The sequence below is a fragment of the Phyllobates terribilis genome, unplaced genomic scaffold (assembly GCF_046119375.1).
Source record: "Phyllobates terribilis strain yellow unplaced genomic scaffold, ASM4611937v1 Scaffold_11__3_contigs__length_659146591, whole genome shotgun sequence".
In the NCBI taxonomy this organism is placed as follows: Eukaryota; Metazoa; Chordata; class Amphibia; order Anura; family Dendrobatidae; genus Phyllobates; species Phyllobates terribilis.
Window position 1 is genome coordinate 374535435 of NW_027362771.1, and position 14369 is coordinate 374549803.

At 39.2% G+C, this 14369-nt stretch overlaps 1 protein-coding gene across 2 annotated transcripts in view; it reads left to right on the plus strand.

Moving 5' to 3' along the window:
• LRRC49 (leucine rich repeat containing 49) overlaps positions 1-14369 on the plus strand; it is a 208775-nt gene that overhangs the window by 49538 nt on the left and 144868 nt on the right. The window contains exons 1-4 of one of the 2 annotated variants that reach the window (XM_073650817.1): positions 6528-6729; positions 6807-6918; positions 9582-9785; positions 13487-13553. In XM_073650817.1, coding sequence (XP_073506918.1) covers positions 6657-6729; positions 6807-6918; positions 9582-9785; positions 13487-13553 — 456 coding nt within the window. In that variant the 5' untranslated portion in view covers positions 6528-6656. Of the gene's footprint in view, positions 1-6527; positions 6730-6806; positions 6919-9581; positions 9786-13486; positions 13554-14369 lie in introns of those variants that run through there. The other variant, XM_073650816.1, reaches the window with a different exon arrangement.

A 14369-nucleotide genomic window follows, 5' to 3' on the forward strand; every position in this document is an offset into this window, starting at 1 on the left:
TTGCAAGAAAATTAAATGAAGATAATAATACCAAAGAATTTGTAATTGCAATCCTTTTCAGGAAGAAACGGAGTATTATCTGACAGAATTGCAGGGGTGCCAATACTTTTGGCCATCACTGTATGCTGCCTTCCGCCCCCCAATGCATATATATATGCTGCCTCCCCCCATCCTAATGGGGCCGCTGTTCATCGCATACAACCACACTCCTACTCACCTTCCTTCCTCTCCCACGCTGCGTCCTCTCCTGTAGCCGTCAGCTGACTCCAGCGTCCTGGCAATGGGGGCGCATGACGTCACTGCCATGCGCCCAGTCGCGTGTATGATGACGTAAGCTGCTGGCAGCGTGTATTGCAGTACACTTCAGCTAGATGTGTGTCAGAGAACGCACATTTAGCTGAAGTAGGTGTTGGCGTTGGCACTCGGCGGGCTCAGAGTCCTCACCCGCCGGGCCCGGTCCAGGAGCGCGATGGCGCATGTGCCCTTAAGGAGGGCTCTGCATGCCCCCTCTGGCACGCATGCCATAGGTTCGCCAGCACTGGCATACACTTATAGTCTATATAGGTAAGAATATAGACCACAACTGACTGCACCCACTTTGTTCGTCAGTATTGCTGTCAAACATTTTCTAGAAACAATCCCTTACATCTATTTGAGGTATTTTATCTTCTTTTAAAAACTGCTTTATTTTAGAAACATTTCTGTTTTTGTTTTTTTTTCTTTTTGAACAGCAAATTCTTTGAACCATATTCAGAAATGTCTGTGGAGGAGCATGATGGCTGCAGATATAGTACTGTCACCGGTATCTTCTGTCACACATCAATATTCCATGACATTAGAAATGAAATAATTTTGCCAAACCATAAGAATAGTTAACACAAGAATCCCAAAGAAAAATAAATAAAGATTGCATAACACGTCTAAATCAATATAACCAAACACATCCATGGGCTATATGCTAGTCCAGGATAATGAAGAGATATATGCTCAAGTTTAAAAATCTATTTTATAAGAAACAAATCTTAAAAATAGAGGAATATTTAAAATAAACAGTGAACTAAAATAATAAAATTCTGCCTGTGGATCAACATTTCATAACATTAATAATAGGAGCATATCGCTCCATCAGTTATGGTGCACATACATAGACAAGGCAGCAACTGAAAAGACCTATGTCACAAAAAAAGGGCGGGGGGGGGGGTGATAGGTAATTTCTCAGTTTGGACCACAAATTATAAGATATGTCCACTATGTATAATTCTTCATGATAAGGTATATGAACCATAAACGTATCAAAAAGTTCATGAGTGCAAAAAGGGACAAAAAAAAAATATTATTGCAACATGCCCTGTCCCAGCAAAAGGTCAACCCTAAACGATCCTGTATATGTAAGTAGTATAAAAATAAATATGACTGCCAAAAAGATAAGGGTATGTGTATCTAAGAAACTCAAAGCCATCCTAGGTAGATAAAATGTCTATAAGGATTGAGGCTATTCTGAGCAATCTAGCTCAACATAACATGAAGCCAGCCCAGAATAGGAAGCTTCCCATGATACCCTGTAAGTGATATGTGCTTACTTTAAATGAAGCTGATCCACGTGGCGAAGGATATACCCTGACGACGCCGTTTTGCAAAGTGCTTCTTCCCAGAGGGGCCTCTGTTGCAGAGAGTTCCATAGTCTCACCGCTCTTACAGTAAAGAATCTGTGTGCATGATTATGATTAAACCTTGTTTCCTTTAGGCAAAGAGAATGCCCCTTTGTCACCATCGCAGACCTATGTCTACAAAGATCATCAGAAAGATCCCTGTACTGTCCGCTTATATATTTGTACACTGGAAAAACAAAGGCTTAGGGGCGATCTTATTGCAAACTGAATACCCCCAAGTTTGATAACCTGTCTTAGTATTGCAGTCCACCCATGCCCTTAACCCCTTCACATCATGTGCCGTAAATGTACGGCACTTGGCGTGTCTCTCCCTTTGGCGTGGGCTCCGGCAATGAGCCCACAGCTTTCCGGCGACATGACAGGTGATATATAAAAGTTGAAATCACCCCCCTTTCGCCCCATTCAAAATAAAACAATAAAAAAAATCAAATATACACATTTGTTATTGTGGCGTTCAGAATTGCCCAATTTATCAATATATAAAAAGAATTAATCCAGTTGGTAAATGCCGTAATGAGAAAAAAAAAGATCAAAACGCCAGAATTAAGTTTTTTTGGTCGCCTCAACATTGCAATAAAATGCAATAACGGGCGATAAAAACATTGTGTCTACCCCAAGATGGTATCAATAAAAACATCAGCTTTAAGAATCTATACCTGTTTGTTATCTACGAACTTGTAATGACCTGGAGAATCATTATGGTAGGTCGGTTTTAGCTTTTAGTGAATATGGTAAAAAAAAAACATGATATGGTAAAACCAATGGTGTCGTTCAAAAGTACAACTTGTCCCACAAAATATAAGCCCTCACATGGACATATTGACCGAAAAATAAAAAAGTTATGGGTCTGGTAAGAAGGGGAGTAAAAAATAGAAAATGACCCTGGGCTGAAGGGGTTAATAACCTTGGTTGCTCTTCTCTGCACGTTCTCTAGTTCAGTTGTGTCCTTATACACTGGAGACCAAAATTGTACTCAGTATTCTGTGTGGCCGCACTAGTGACTTGTATACATCGCGTGCAGAATTATTAGGCAAATGAGTATTTTGATCACATGATACTTTTTATACATGTTGTCCTACTCCAAGCTGCATAGGCTTGAGAGCCAGCTACCAATTAAGTAAATCTGGTGATGTGCAACTCTGTAATGAGGACGGGTGTTGTCTAATGACATCAACACCCTATATAAGGTGTTCTTAATTATTAGGCAACTTCCTTTCCTTTGGCAAAATGGGTCAGAAGAGAGATTTGACCGGCTCTGAAAAGTCCAAAATTGTGAGATGTCTTTCAGAGGGATGCAGCAGTCTTGAAATTTCCAAACTTTTGAAGCGTGATCACCGAACAATCAAGCGTTTCATGGCAAATAGCCAACAGGGTCGCAAGAAGCGTGTTGGCCAAAAAAGGCGCAAAATAACTGCCCATGAATTGAGGAAAATCAAGCGTGAAGCTGCCAAGATGCCATTCGCCACCAGTTTTGCCATATTTCAGAGCTGCAAAGTTACTGGAGTATCAAAAAGCACAAGGTGTACGATACTCAAGGACATGGCCAAGGTAAGGAAGGCTGAAAAACGACCACCTTTGAACAAGAAACATGAGATAAAACGTCAAGAAATATCTTAAGACTGATTTTTCAAAGGTTTTATGGACTGATGAAATGAGCGTGACTCTTGATGGGCCAGATGGATGGGCCAGAGCCTGGATCAATAAAGGGCAGAGAGCTCCATTCCGACTCAGACGCCAGCAAGGTGGAGGTGGGGTACTGGTATGGGCTGGTATCATCAAAGATGAACTTGTGGGACCTTTTCGGGTTGAGGATGGAGTGAAGCTCAACTCCCAGACCTACTGGCAGTTCCTGGAAGACAACTTCTTCAAGCAGTGGTACAGGAAGAAATCGGTATCGTTCAAGAAAAACTTGATTTTCATGCAGGACAATGCTCCATCACATGCATCCAACTACTCCACAGCGTAGCTGGCCAGTAATGGTCTAAAAGAAGAAAAAATAATGATATGGCCCCCTTGTTCACCTGATCTGAACCCCATAGAGAACCTGTGGTCCATCATAAAATGTGAGATCTACAGGGAGGGAAAACAGTACACCTCTCGGAACAGTGTCTAGGAGGCTGTGGTGGCTGCTGCACGCAATGTTGATCGAAAACAGATCAAGCAACTGACAGAATCTATGGATGGAAGGCTGTTGAATGTCATCATAAAGAAAGGTGGCTTTATTGATCACTAATTTTTGGGGTTTTTGTTTTTGCATGTCAGAAATGTTTATTTCTAAATTTTGTGCACTGACATTGGTTTACCTGGTGAAAATAAACAAGTGAGATGGGATTATAGTTGTTTTTTATTAAGTTGCCTAATAATTCTGCACAGTAATAGTTACCTGCACAAACAGATATCCTCCTAAGATAGCCAAATCTTAAAAAAAAACATTCCAACTTCCAAAAATATTAAGCTTGGATATTTATGAGTCTTTTCGGTTGATTGAGAACATAGTTGTTGATCAATAATAAAAATAATCCTCTAAAATACAACTTGCCTAATAATTCTGCACACAGTGTAGAGGGAAAATTATGTTCTTGTCATCAGCATCTATGCTTCTTTTAATTCATGCTATTATTTATTTGCCTTGGCAACAGCTGCTTGGCATTGGTTTGCTGTCCACCCAGCCTTTTCAGTGACAATTTTACCCAGTATGTATTTCATTTCCTCTGCCTAGGTGCATGACCTTACATTTATCTGCATTAAAATTCAAGTACCATTTATCCGCTCAAGCTTCCAGCTTACATAAATCCTTTTCTGTAATGTTAAATTATCCTCCTCTTTGGTGATTACTTTGCAGAGTTTATTATCATTTACAAATATTGAAATTGTACTCTGTATGTGTTCTACAAGGTCACTAATAAAAAGAAGAGGGCTCAATACTCACCCCTGTGGTACCCCACTGTTACCCAATCCGACTGTGTTCCATTAATAACCACCCTTTGTTTCGTATCACTAAGCCAATTGTTAACCCAGTTACACATTTTATACTAGTCCCAATACTCCCATTTTATGTACCAACCTTTTGTGTGGCACCTTATCAGACAAAAAGTCCATATAGACAACATCCACTGCATTTCCCTGGTCCAGTTTGGAACTTACCTCGTCGTAGAAGCTGATCAGATTAGTTTGTTTGGACATAAACTCATGTTGATACTGGGTCAGGAGCTTTTTCTTATTGAGATATTTCAGGACAGCATCTTTTAGAAAACTCTCTAGGATTTTACCCATCTGTCAGCAGTTTTTTACTTTTTAATCTGAGAGCAGCATAATGTAGAGTGTCTTGTTGCAGCAATGTGTCACTTACTGGGCTGTGTGCTGTAGTTTCAATACAATCAGTGTTTTATCAGCAGGAGGTTATCACTACAGTGCAAGGTATCATGTGTATGCCAGACCAACTAATTTTTGTAACCCGTCCTTCACCACTGATTGGAAAGACGCGAGTACAATTGATCACTGGGAGCTGGCTGTCAGCTTGACAGCCGGCTCAGAGAATGGCCGACTTCCAGTCTGGAAGGTGGCAAAATGCATCTGGCGGCCCGACGGTGCCACCATGCCGACTGACCCCCTAAATCAAAACAAGGTGTATCCAATGCACCACTCTGAGTCTTGTGCAGACTTGGTACAGCCCCTCCACTAGGTTGTATAAATTGCACGTACTCCATGAATTCAAAACACCTGGTATCTTCCTTCCTCAAAAATATTTTTATTGACACCATTGTACACACAGGAAAGTTCGCAACGTTTCGGCCACACAGGTCCTTTGTCAAGCCAAGAATGTACTTTTTTTCTTGGCTTGATTTAAGGCCCTGCATGGCTGAAATGTTGCTAACTTTCCTGTGTGTACACTGGTGTCAATAAAAATATTTTTGTAAAAGGAAAATACCTGGTGCCTTGGATTCTTGGAGTTCGTGCCTTATCCCCCTAGATAAGTCTCTGTAGAAAGACAATCACAGTAAAGATCTATAGGTGTCCCTGGATGTAGCCATGGCAACCAGAATAACATTGATTGGTTGTTTTTTTGGCTGCATTCAGAGAACCAGAAGGTGATATAAAAGGGGGTATTGAAGGGATTGTCCATTACTCAGACAATGCCTTGTCAATCCCTATGTTTCACCGTTGTAGGATAACTTTCACTGCCTTAATCGCATACACCCGGAGGAAGCGAGAGACCTGCTGCTGCCTCACTTCCTCTGGATGTATGTGATTTGTCCGAAGGCAGGGAAAGTGAAGCCAGCGCTGACTGGCCGCAGGGATTGTGTGTCATAACACAGTCACGCGATCCCTGGGAGAGCCAGTGCTGACACCACTGGAGTGGCGCATGCACTGGAGGTGAGTAGAAGTGATATTATTTTACAAGGGAGAAACCTAGAGATTCAGAAGGGGTTGTCCAAGTAGTGGACAACCATTTTTAATATATAGGTGGCCTAGCCTAGAGGAAAATTACATGTTTTTGAAGTAATACTCTTCTACGCAACACCTTTCGACTCTGTACATTTAATGCATCGATTAAAAAATAATTCTGATCCTTTAGAAAACAATGTTATCCTGTTCTGCAATTGTGACAGGGTTAACTTTTCTTAATCACAATTTCAAAATGATGTAACATTTTCTGCTAAAACGCAGCATGTGCCCTTGTCAAAGTTAGTACTTGTTTCCATAGCAACGGGATTTATTTTTGTCTGCTGGAAATATTCAAAGCCAAGTATTTATCAATGCCTCCTCGTATATTATAAAGTATATTTTATGTCCTCACATAAGTGTGTATAAAAAGCTTCAGAATGTCTCTAGAATATTCATTTTATTGTTCAGACCAGTGTATTATATGAATGTGTGCTGTCCGTATGCGCCATGGACCACCCACAGAGCGCACATGCCCCCATTATAGCCAGCGTGCCAGTGCACATGCCCCATTTTCCACACGGACAAATTGTCTGCATGTAAATGGTGGCCGCCCCTGCACTTGTCCGATGTTCAGATGAGCACGTGGACCCTGTCACATCCAAAATTTGCAGAGGTGACTGGCCTGAGCTATAGCACAGCCGTCTGAACCTGGCCCTATATTTATATTAATGATGTTTTTTTTTTCTTCAGTGAACCATGTTCATTGTTTGAACACACTATCGAGATCAAAACTTGGATGTCCAGTTGTGCATCGCTCTGCTGAGGAGAAAGCAGCCAGCCCAGACAAGCTGAATTTAGAAAGGTAAGTGACAAGCAATGGCTGAGCAAGCTAATAATGTCATTGGTTACAATAGTCCATATGAGACCTTGGACTATGTTCACACATCATGTTTTTTTTTGTGTCACAAATCTGCAACAGAACCTGATCTTTGGCAGGAAAGAAGCTACGTCAAAAACGCAGGTTTTGCTGCTTTTTTATGCTTTTTTTGTTGCGTTTTTGTTGCGCTTTCTTGCAGAATTGGGTCTCTTGTTCATGCTTTGTCTCTTTTATGCATGTACATAAAGTTCAGTGAAAAAACAATCTCATTCTGGTTTTGGCATAACAGTGGCGGAGGTGAATTGTTCAGGAATAATTTAACTGGCAATGCACTGCCAGTGTGTATGACACTATTTACTTTTACACTATGGGGTCTGCCATTCAGTTGCACAGGCATTGTTCAATTTCACACCTCCATGGGCCACAGGTATTGTTCAATCTCACACATAGCTCAGCCAATGTTTACAATGTACACATCACTGATTTAATTAAATACTTATTATACAAACTACCATCTTAGTGACCAAGACGAGATGGTAAAATCACAAGAATAAATGTGCTTCACATACTGTTGTACTTGCTTATTTTCACTAAAAACACAGCGTTTTTCACTACCCATTACTTCCTATGGGTGAAAAAACGCTGATAGAAGTGACATGCTATATTTTCCTAAAAAGGCTGTAAGTCACAAAATACGCAACAACAAAAAACCATGATGTGTAAACAGAAAATTCTAGTTTCTCATAGACTTTGCTGGTACTGCAAAAGGCAGCTAAAAATCTGCAGCAAAAAACATGATGTGTGAACATAGCCTTACAGTGGGGTAGAGGTTCGTGAAATTTTGGCTAATAAATTATTCTCAAATCAGCTGTTTTCAGTCATTTTCAGACCTTATATAAGCTCCATACTCTGAACAGTATCTATTAGGGTAATGCTGCTCTATGTTTATGTCTCGTTATCTAATATTACTGGCAAGGTTTTCCTACCCAAAACTGTTTGTTTTTCTTTGTGGAACATGTCTGCAGCATGTGTATGACATTTATTAAATCTCATCTATTTGCCTGATATCAAAATATGCTATTGATCATACTTGTGCAAATCTGCCGGTAAAATCCACAGCAAATCAGACCCATGTGAATTTACCTTTAAAGCTTAAAGCACACTGGGCAAAATTTCAAATGCATTTTTTTCAGCAAATTAACTGCAAGTCGTTTTGTAAATTAAGCTGCATTTCTACTATATGATTATTGTGAACGATTGTTCTTAAAGGGGTTGTCCACTACTCGGACAACCGCTTCTCGATCCCCCTATTTCCCCCCAGTTAAATAGTAACACCTATATTCACCTCCGGTGCCAGCGCGGTTCCAGCCGTTGAGAAGGTCTTATCTGAGTAGTGGACAACCTCTTTTAGACCACTGGTTTACAATAATCATTCAGTGTAAATGCAGCTAATTTGTTGACAAATTTGCTTCAAAAAAGTGTATTAGAAATTTTGCCAAGTGTGCATTTAATCTTAAGGTGAATTCACATGGGTCTGATTTGCTGTGGATTTTACCAGGTAAGATCAACAGCAGATTTTGGTATCAGGCAAGCGCATGAGGTTTAACAAATGTCATACACATGCTATAGAAATGTTCCACAAAGAAAAACAACCAGTTTCTGGTAGGAAAACTTTGCCACTAAGTAGAGTAGTGGACAATCACTTTAACGCTCATTTCTTCATCTTTCGTAAGAATCTCTCACCGATCTAATCAGTTAGCGCTTTCTTTATTTATCTGTTATTTTTCTGCTGTCTTACCTTTGTATCGTTTAATCTTTTTGTCACTGCACCTTTTGTATATTAAATCTAAAATGTAATATGTTTGTTCCTTGCTGCTCTAATCGTACCCACCACTTCGAAGATGGAAAGTATAGCTAAGCTGTGTTTGGCTCTGGAAAGCTTGGTGTATTAGTGTTACCCAGGGTAGGTGTCTTGCTGGCCTAGCAAAATGGCACGTGGTGGCATCAGGAATTGTCGTGTGGATGTGTGGGCTGGCTGTGGGGTTCACTTAGCTGGTTGTTGGCCTATTGCGACAGGTGAGTGGCTGAGTACCCCTATACAATCTCACCCAAGTCACGTGTGCAGCGAGCAGGCCATGTTTGGCACCACACATGCCATGTGTGCATTTATCCCTAGCATTCAGCTTTTTACAATGGTGAGCTCTGTGCTTGGTTGTCTATTCAAGCTCCTCTTCACCATGGTTGTACTGGTGGTGGTGGGCAATGGGGAACTCTGGATCTATCTTCTAATGATTAGAGGTACACCCATCTTGCCGATACGTGATACATTTTTCAAAGGAAAACCTTTTTATATGAAATTTACTATTGATGGTTATTGATTGCAATTGGTAAAATCCATGACAAATCTGGATAAAAGCTGTAAAGATGAGCCAGTGTATGCATAGTTTTGTAAAACTACATAAAAAAACCCCATCCACAACAAATACAGTAAAGCATTGTATCATATAAACTTGGCCTAAAGGTTGCTTATTAGTGCACTCCATAAGGGGTAATGGAGTGGCATTGTTGGAATTAATAGTAAAAATTAATTTTTATTTTCTTACAACTATTATCTCTATTTTCTAGCCATTATTTCTTTTTTTTTAAAGGCAAAACTTCACAGCCTTACCTATAATAGAAGGTGAAGAACAGCTCCGGCTGTTATATCTACAGCATAACTCTATTACAAGAATGCAGAATCTTTCAAGCCTTCAACGTTTAATATTCATAGATCTGTACGATAACCAGATCGATGAAATAAGCGGCCTTTCCTCTCTGAGATCATTACGTGTGCTCATGCTTGGAAAAAACAGGTATGTGCTTACAATAATTTACTTGCACAGATCGGAAGGAGAGCGACCATTGCCTTTATATATACTTTGACTACAAGGAATTGCATTACATAAACCATTAAATGAATGTTTTTTTCCGTCTGTGCTCTGTTTTCCTGATTAATTATTGTATATGTATGCAGTCACTACTATGGGGAGCCAACTGCAGCTGGATATAGGCAGCTATTATAAAACTGGTTGGGAGAAAGACAGCTATATGTCTGTATGGTCAGAGCATGGATGTCCATTGTCAGACATCTTTATGCTTGTACAAGTCTTATTTAAATACGTAGGGGATTCATTAAAGCTTTTTCGCCATTTTTCTGCCGCAACGTGCTTTCGAAAGCTCTCAAATTTTTGAGCAACTGCAAGTTTGCACAAAAATTGTGACCCAGTTCCGACAAAGTGTGGGTTGAGCTGCTTCTGGTCGGGACAGGGGTCTGACAACCCCTGCTCATCAATTTTGCTCCATAAAAAAGTAAATAAATGGCTTAATGAGAAGCGGAGCACAAAAAAATATCAACCTAAATTTACCACTAACAAAAAGTACAATGTGTCACGAAAAAACTGTCTCAGAATTACTGGGATATGTTGAAACATTTTTCCTGGTCAGGAAGGTGAAAGCTTCGGGGGTGAAGGGGTTAAGAAAAAGTCTAATCGAAGGATGAATCGGACCCCTTAGGCCAGTTCATTATTGCATATGTGACAAATTTTTGCCTAGTTTTTCCTGTTTTTAAGGCTGTTTTTTTTTTGTTTAGTGCCATATTCCATTATGTTGCGCTTTATTTTGAAGTCTACTCATATTTTTTTGTAATCCAGATATTTGTAGCCAATTCATATTTTTGGCGCAAATATAGTCCATTCCCTCCAAAGAGTGTTTTGCTGGTTTTTTTTTCACTTTTTTTTTTGATATACCTGAAATTTTAGCACAAATGTTGCAGTTGTGAGCAAACTTTTAACAGATCATGCCACTTTTTGCTTTGAGACTACATTCGCATGATTAATATTTGGTGAGGTTATGATTTCTGCACCTGTTAGCGAAACTGGGACCTGTCATGTAAAATAACTCTTATTAGACTGCAGATGGAGTTAATCTGCAGGTTAATAGCGTTCTGACATAGTGTGGCGCTGGCACTGAGAGCCGCTATGCCAGGAGGAAATGAACTTTATTCCTCCCGGCAGGCTCACTCTTTCAGTCACAGGAGTGGCGCCAGAATGGTTTCAGGCACCACTCTGTGTATAGAGAGTGGCGGCTGTAACTGAGTCCCGGCACTGACTGACAGCCAGCTCAGTATTAAAGCTGGCTGTCAGTCAGTGCTGGGGACTCTCAGTGCAGGAGCCGCATGGTGTCAGAATGCTATTAACCTGCAAATCAACCCCATATCTGCAGGTTAATAGCGTTTTTTTTACATAACTGGTTTCCTTAAATTATGGTAGGTTACTTTGTGTTTTTTTTCATTGGAGTTTTTTAATTTGTTTTTTACATGCATTTTAATCGCATTTTTGACGTTGCGGTTTTTGTCTACTTTTGGTATATTGTGATTTAAATTAAGCTGCTTTGTTTTTGATACTTCCTGGTATTTGGCTGTGACAAAATAGCAGCAGAAATGCACTAAAATACACATGCGTTTTTACCTGCTTAATGCAATTCTATGGGGAAAATCCGCACATAAAGCTCAGCGTACTCGCAGGATAAATTGATATGTTGCGAATTTTAAATACGCACCGCAAGTCATTTTACACCACTTTAAAAAAAATAAAAAGCACAGTAGGCATGAGATTTCTATAAATCCCATCCACTTTTCTGGGAGTGTAAGATGCTGCCTTTTTTTCAGAGCGAAAATACCCAGTGTCAAAATCTCGCCAAAAACTCATCATGGGAACTTAAGATAAAAGGCAGATAAATGTAAGACAAAATAAAGAGCCTTTTTGACTCTGCAAAATTCAGGAACCCGCTGACACCATTTTGAAGAATTTGGTAAGAAGAAAGGCAATAAATACCACAAGAACAAATAAAAGTGACTTAAAGAAAAAAGCAAATGATGAAGCGGGCGCTTCATTTTTAGACATTTTTATGTTATGTTTGTGCTAAATTCGTTATGGGGTGTCTGCCGTTTTTACAGTAGTTTTTTTTTCCAGTCCTATTCATATTTTAGGTGTGCTCGACAATCTGCCCCCGGGTTTTCATTGTTCAGATGGCTTTTGCTACTTCATCATTCTTAAAAAGTCACAATATTTTTTTTTCTCTCAATTGTACTGCAGTACTAGTGGAGCACAACATCTAAGCTTTTCTTTTTTGTTTTTTTGCACAGCTGAAGACTCAATAAGCTTTACAATGCTGTGTGTTATGAAGTAATGATACTTTTTACTCAAAAAAGGTCAAAATAAAGCAAAAGCGAGAGAAGAAAAATAGCTTTGCATTTGCACCAGATTACTCAAACCTCTTTAAAAAAAAAAAGAAAAAAAAAAAACAAGATTAAAAAAATAGTTGAAAAAAACTGCAAATAATGAATCATTGCCGTAAGTTTTTTTTTTTTTTTTTTTTTTTAACTGATTGTACAAGAATTCTGGCACATTTAGCTTAAAGGAGTTGTCCATTTCTGGTGAAAATTTACTTTAAGTTCTGTTTTTGCTTTTTTTTTTAAAGAGCCGCCGTCATTTTAATTTTTAGTTCATAAGTCAATAGTACACATGAAAAAAAGGCAAATTTGTAATATATCTTATAAAAGAAATCCACATCTTTGTCCATCAGGACTAATTATTCATTTTCCAAATTCTTAATTCCTGAGTAAAATCTGTATTCAGTGAAGACAGATTGTTACATTACTAAGAGAGGATATGGCATTTGGTGCTGATAAGATTCAATGGAGAGGGGAGGAGCTAGAGGCAGAGCTCCTCCCCTCTCCATAGAATCTTATGAGCACTAGCTGCCATCTCCTATCTCAGTAATGTAACAATTTGTCTTCACTGAATACAGATTTTATCCAGGAATTAACAATTTTGAAAATGAATAATCAGTCCTGGTGGACAAAGATGTGGATATCTCTTCTAGAAATAGGCAGTTTTGCTTTATGTGTACTACTGATTTGTAAACTAAAACTGAAAATGAAGGTTACTCTTTAAATTCATGTATTGATATATTTGGGGTTAAAAATCATTATTACAATAGGGTTTCACTAAAACTTTCACACCATTTTGCTTTCACAGGCTCCTTTTTTCCCTGCAAATTCAACTTTGATGTAGTCTGTGGTCATAAATCTTCTGACAGGAGCTCCGAAAGACAGATGAGAGTTACAAACTCCCTGTTGGACCCAATTGCAAAAAAATGATTTTTAGCGCCAATTATATGAATCCAAGCTAGAAAAATAATATGACCCCAAATGGTGGACAACCCCTTGAATAATTCCCCCTCATTGTGTATGTGTTATAGTATATTGCATTACTGTACTGAAGACATGATGGGTCCATTCTTTGCATTCACTACACAAGCCAGGATTACGGAGCATTAGTGATGAACCCTGCACAGATCTGCAGATTATAATCCATGGAAACTTGTATATTAATACCGGGTAATTCTGTTTGCATTGCTAGTTGCTATACTTCTTAAACTGGAAAAAATGTATGACCAAACTAGTTCATGCATGAAAAATATGTTATCATTTTCTTGTTTTACTCTCTCATAGAATACAGAAAATCTCAAACCTGGAAAACCTTAAAAGTCTTGATGTGTTAGATCTACATGGTAATCAGGTAATTGTCCCAAATATCTATATACTATATGTATGGAAATAAGAGATGTCTGAGCTACATTGCAGCATGACTGACAACCTACATAATATGCATAGCCCTAGTGGGCTAAGTGTTATAAATAGCAGAATATGCACATGTTTAAAGGGAATCTGCCAGCAGGATTCCACCCCCAAACTATTTATATGCACATGTAGCTCTTTCGAAGACAAGTCCAGTAATACCTTTAAATTGATAAGCAAATGAGGCTGAAGAGCTATTTGTAGATCTGATGCCTCTGTCACTCCAACTCTATTGGCTCCTTTGCCTGCAGTCAATCAGTATAGAGGCTGTCAGTCAAGCAGTAAGAGGCGGCGCTGGATGGGGATATAGCTGGGGTGGCAGAGGCTTCAGATCTACCATAATCCTTCAGCCTCATTTGCATATTAATTCAAATGCCGATTTCTCTGTAATGAAGTGACCAACTGTATAGGTAAAGGTATTGCTGGACTTCTCTTTTAAATGGCTACATGCTCCTATAAGTAGTTTCAGGGGGTGAAATCCTGCTGATAGTTTACCTTTAACATTGAGTCAAAATTGTTTTCTATTCTGTCAGACACTTTATAAGGTCTGATTGTGTGTGATCTCCAGAGCGAAAAACATTGAGCATGTATTTGGCACTGTTCAGAGATTCTTACCTGAAACCTACATTAATTTGAAAATATTTGTTTGTCTGGATCGCAAAATAGCAAAGACATGAAAGCCCGAGTGAGGAGGATGGGGAGGAGGATGGGGAGGAGCATCAGTGGAAATGCATTGTCAAAAAAATGCATTAGCCTG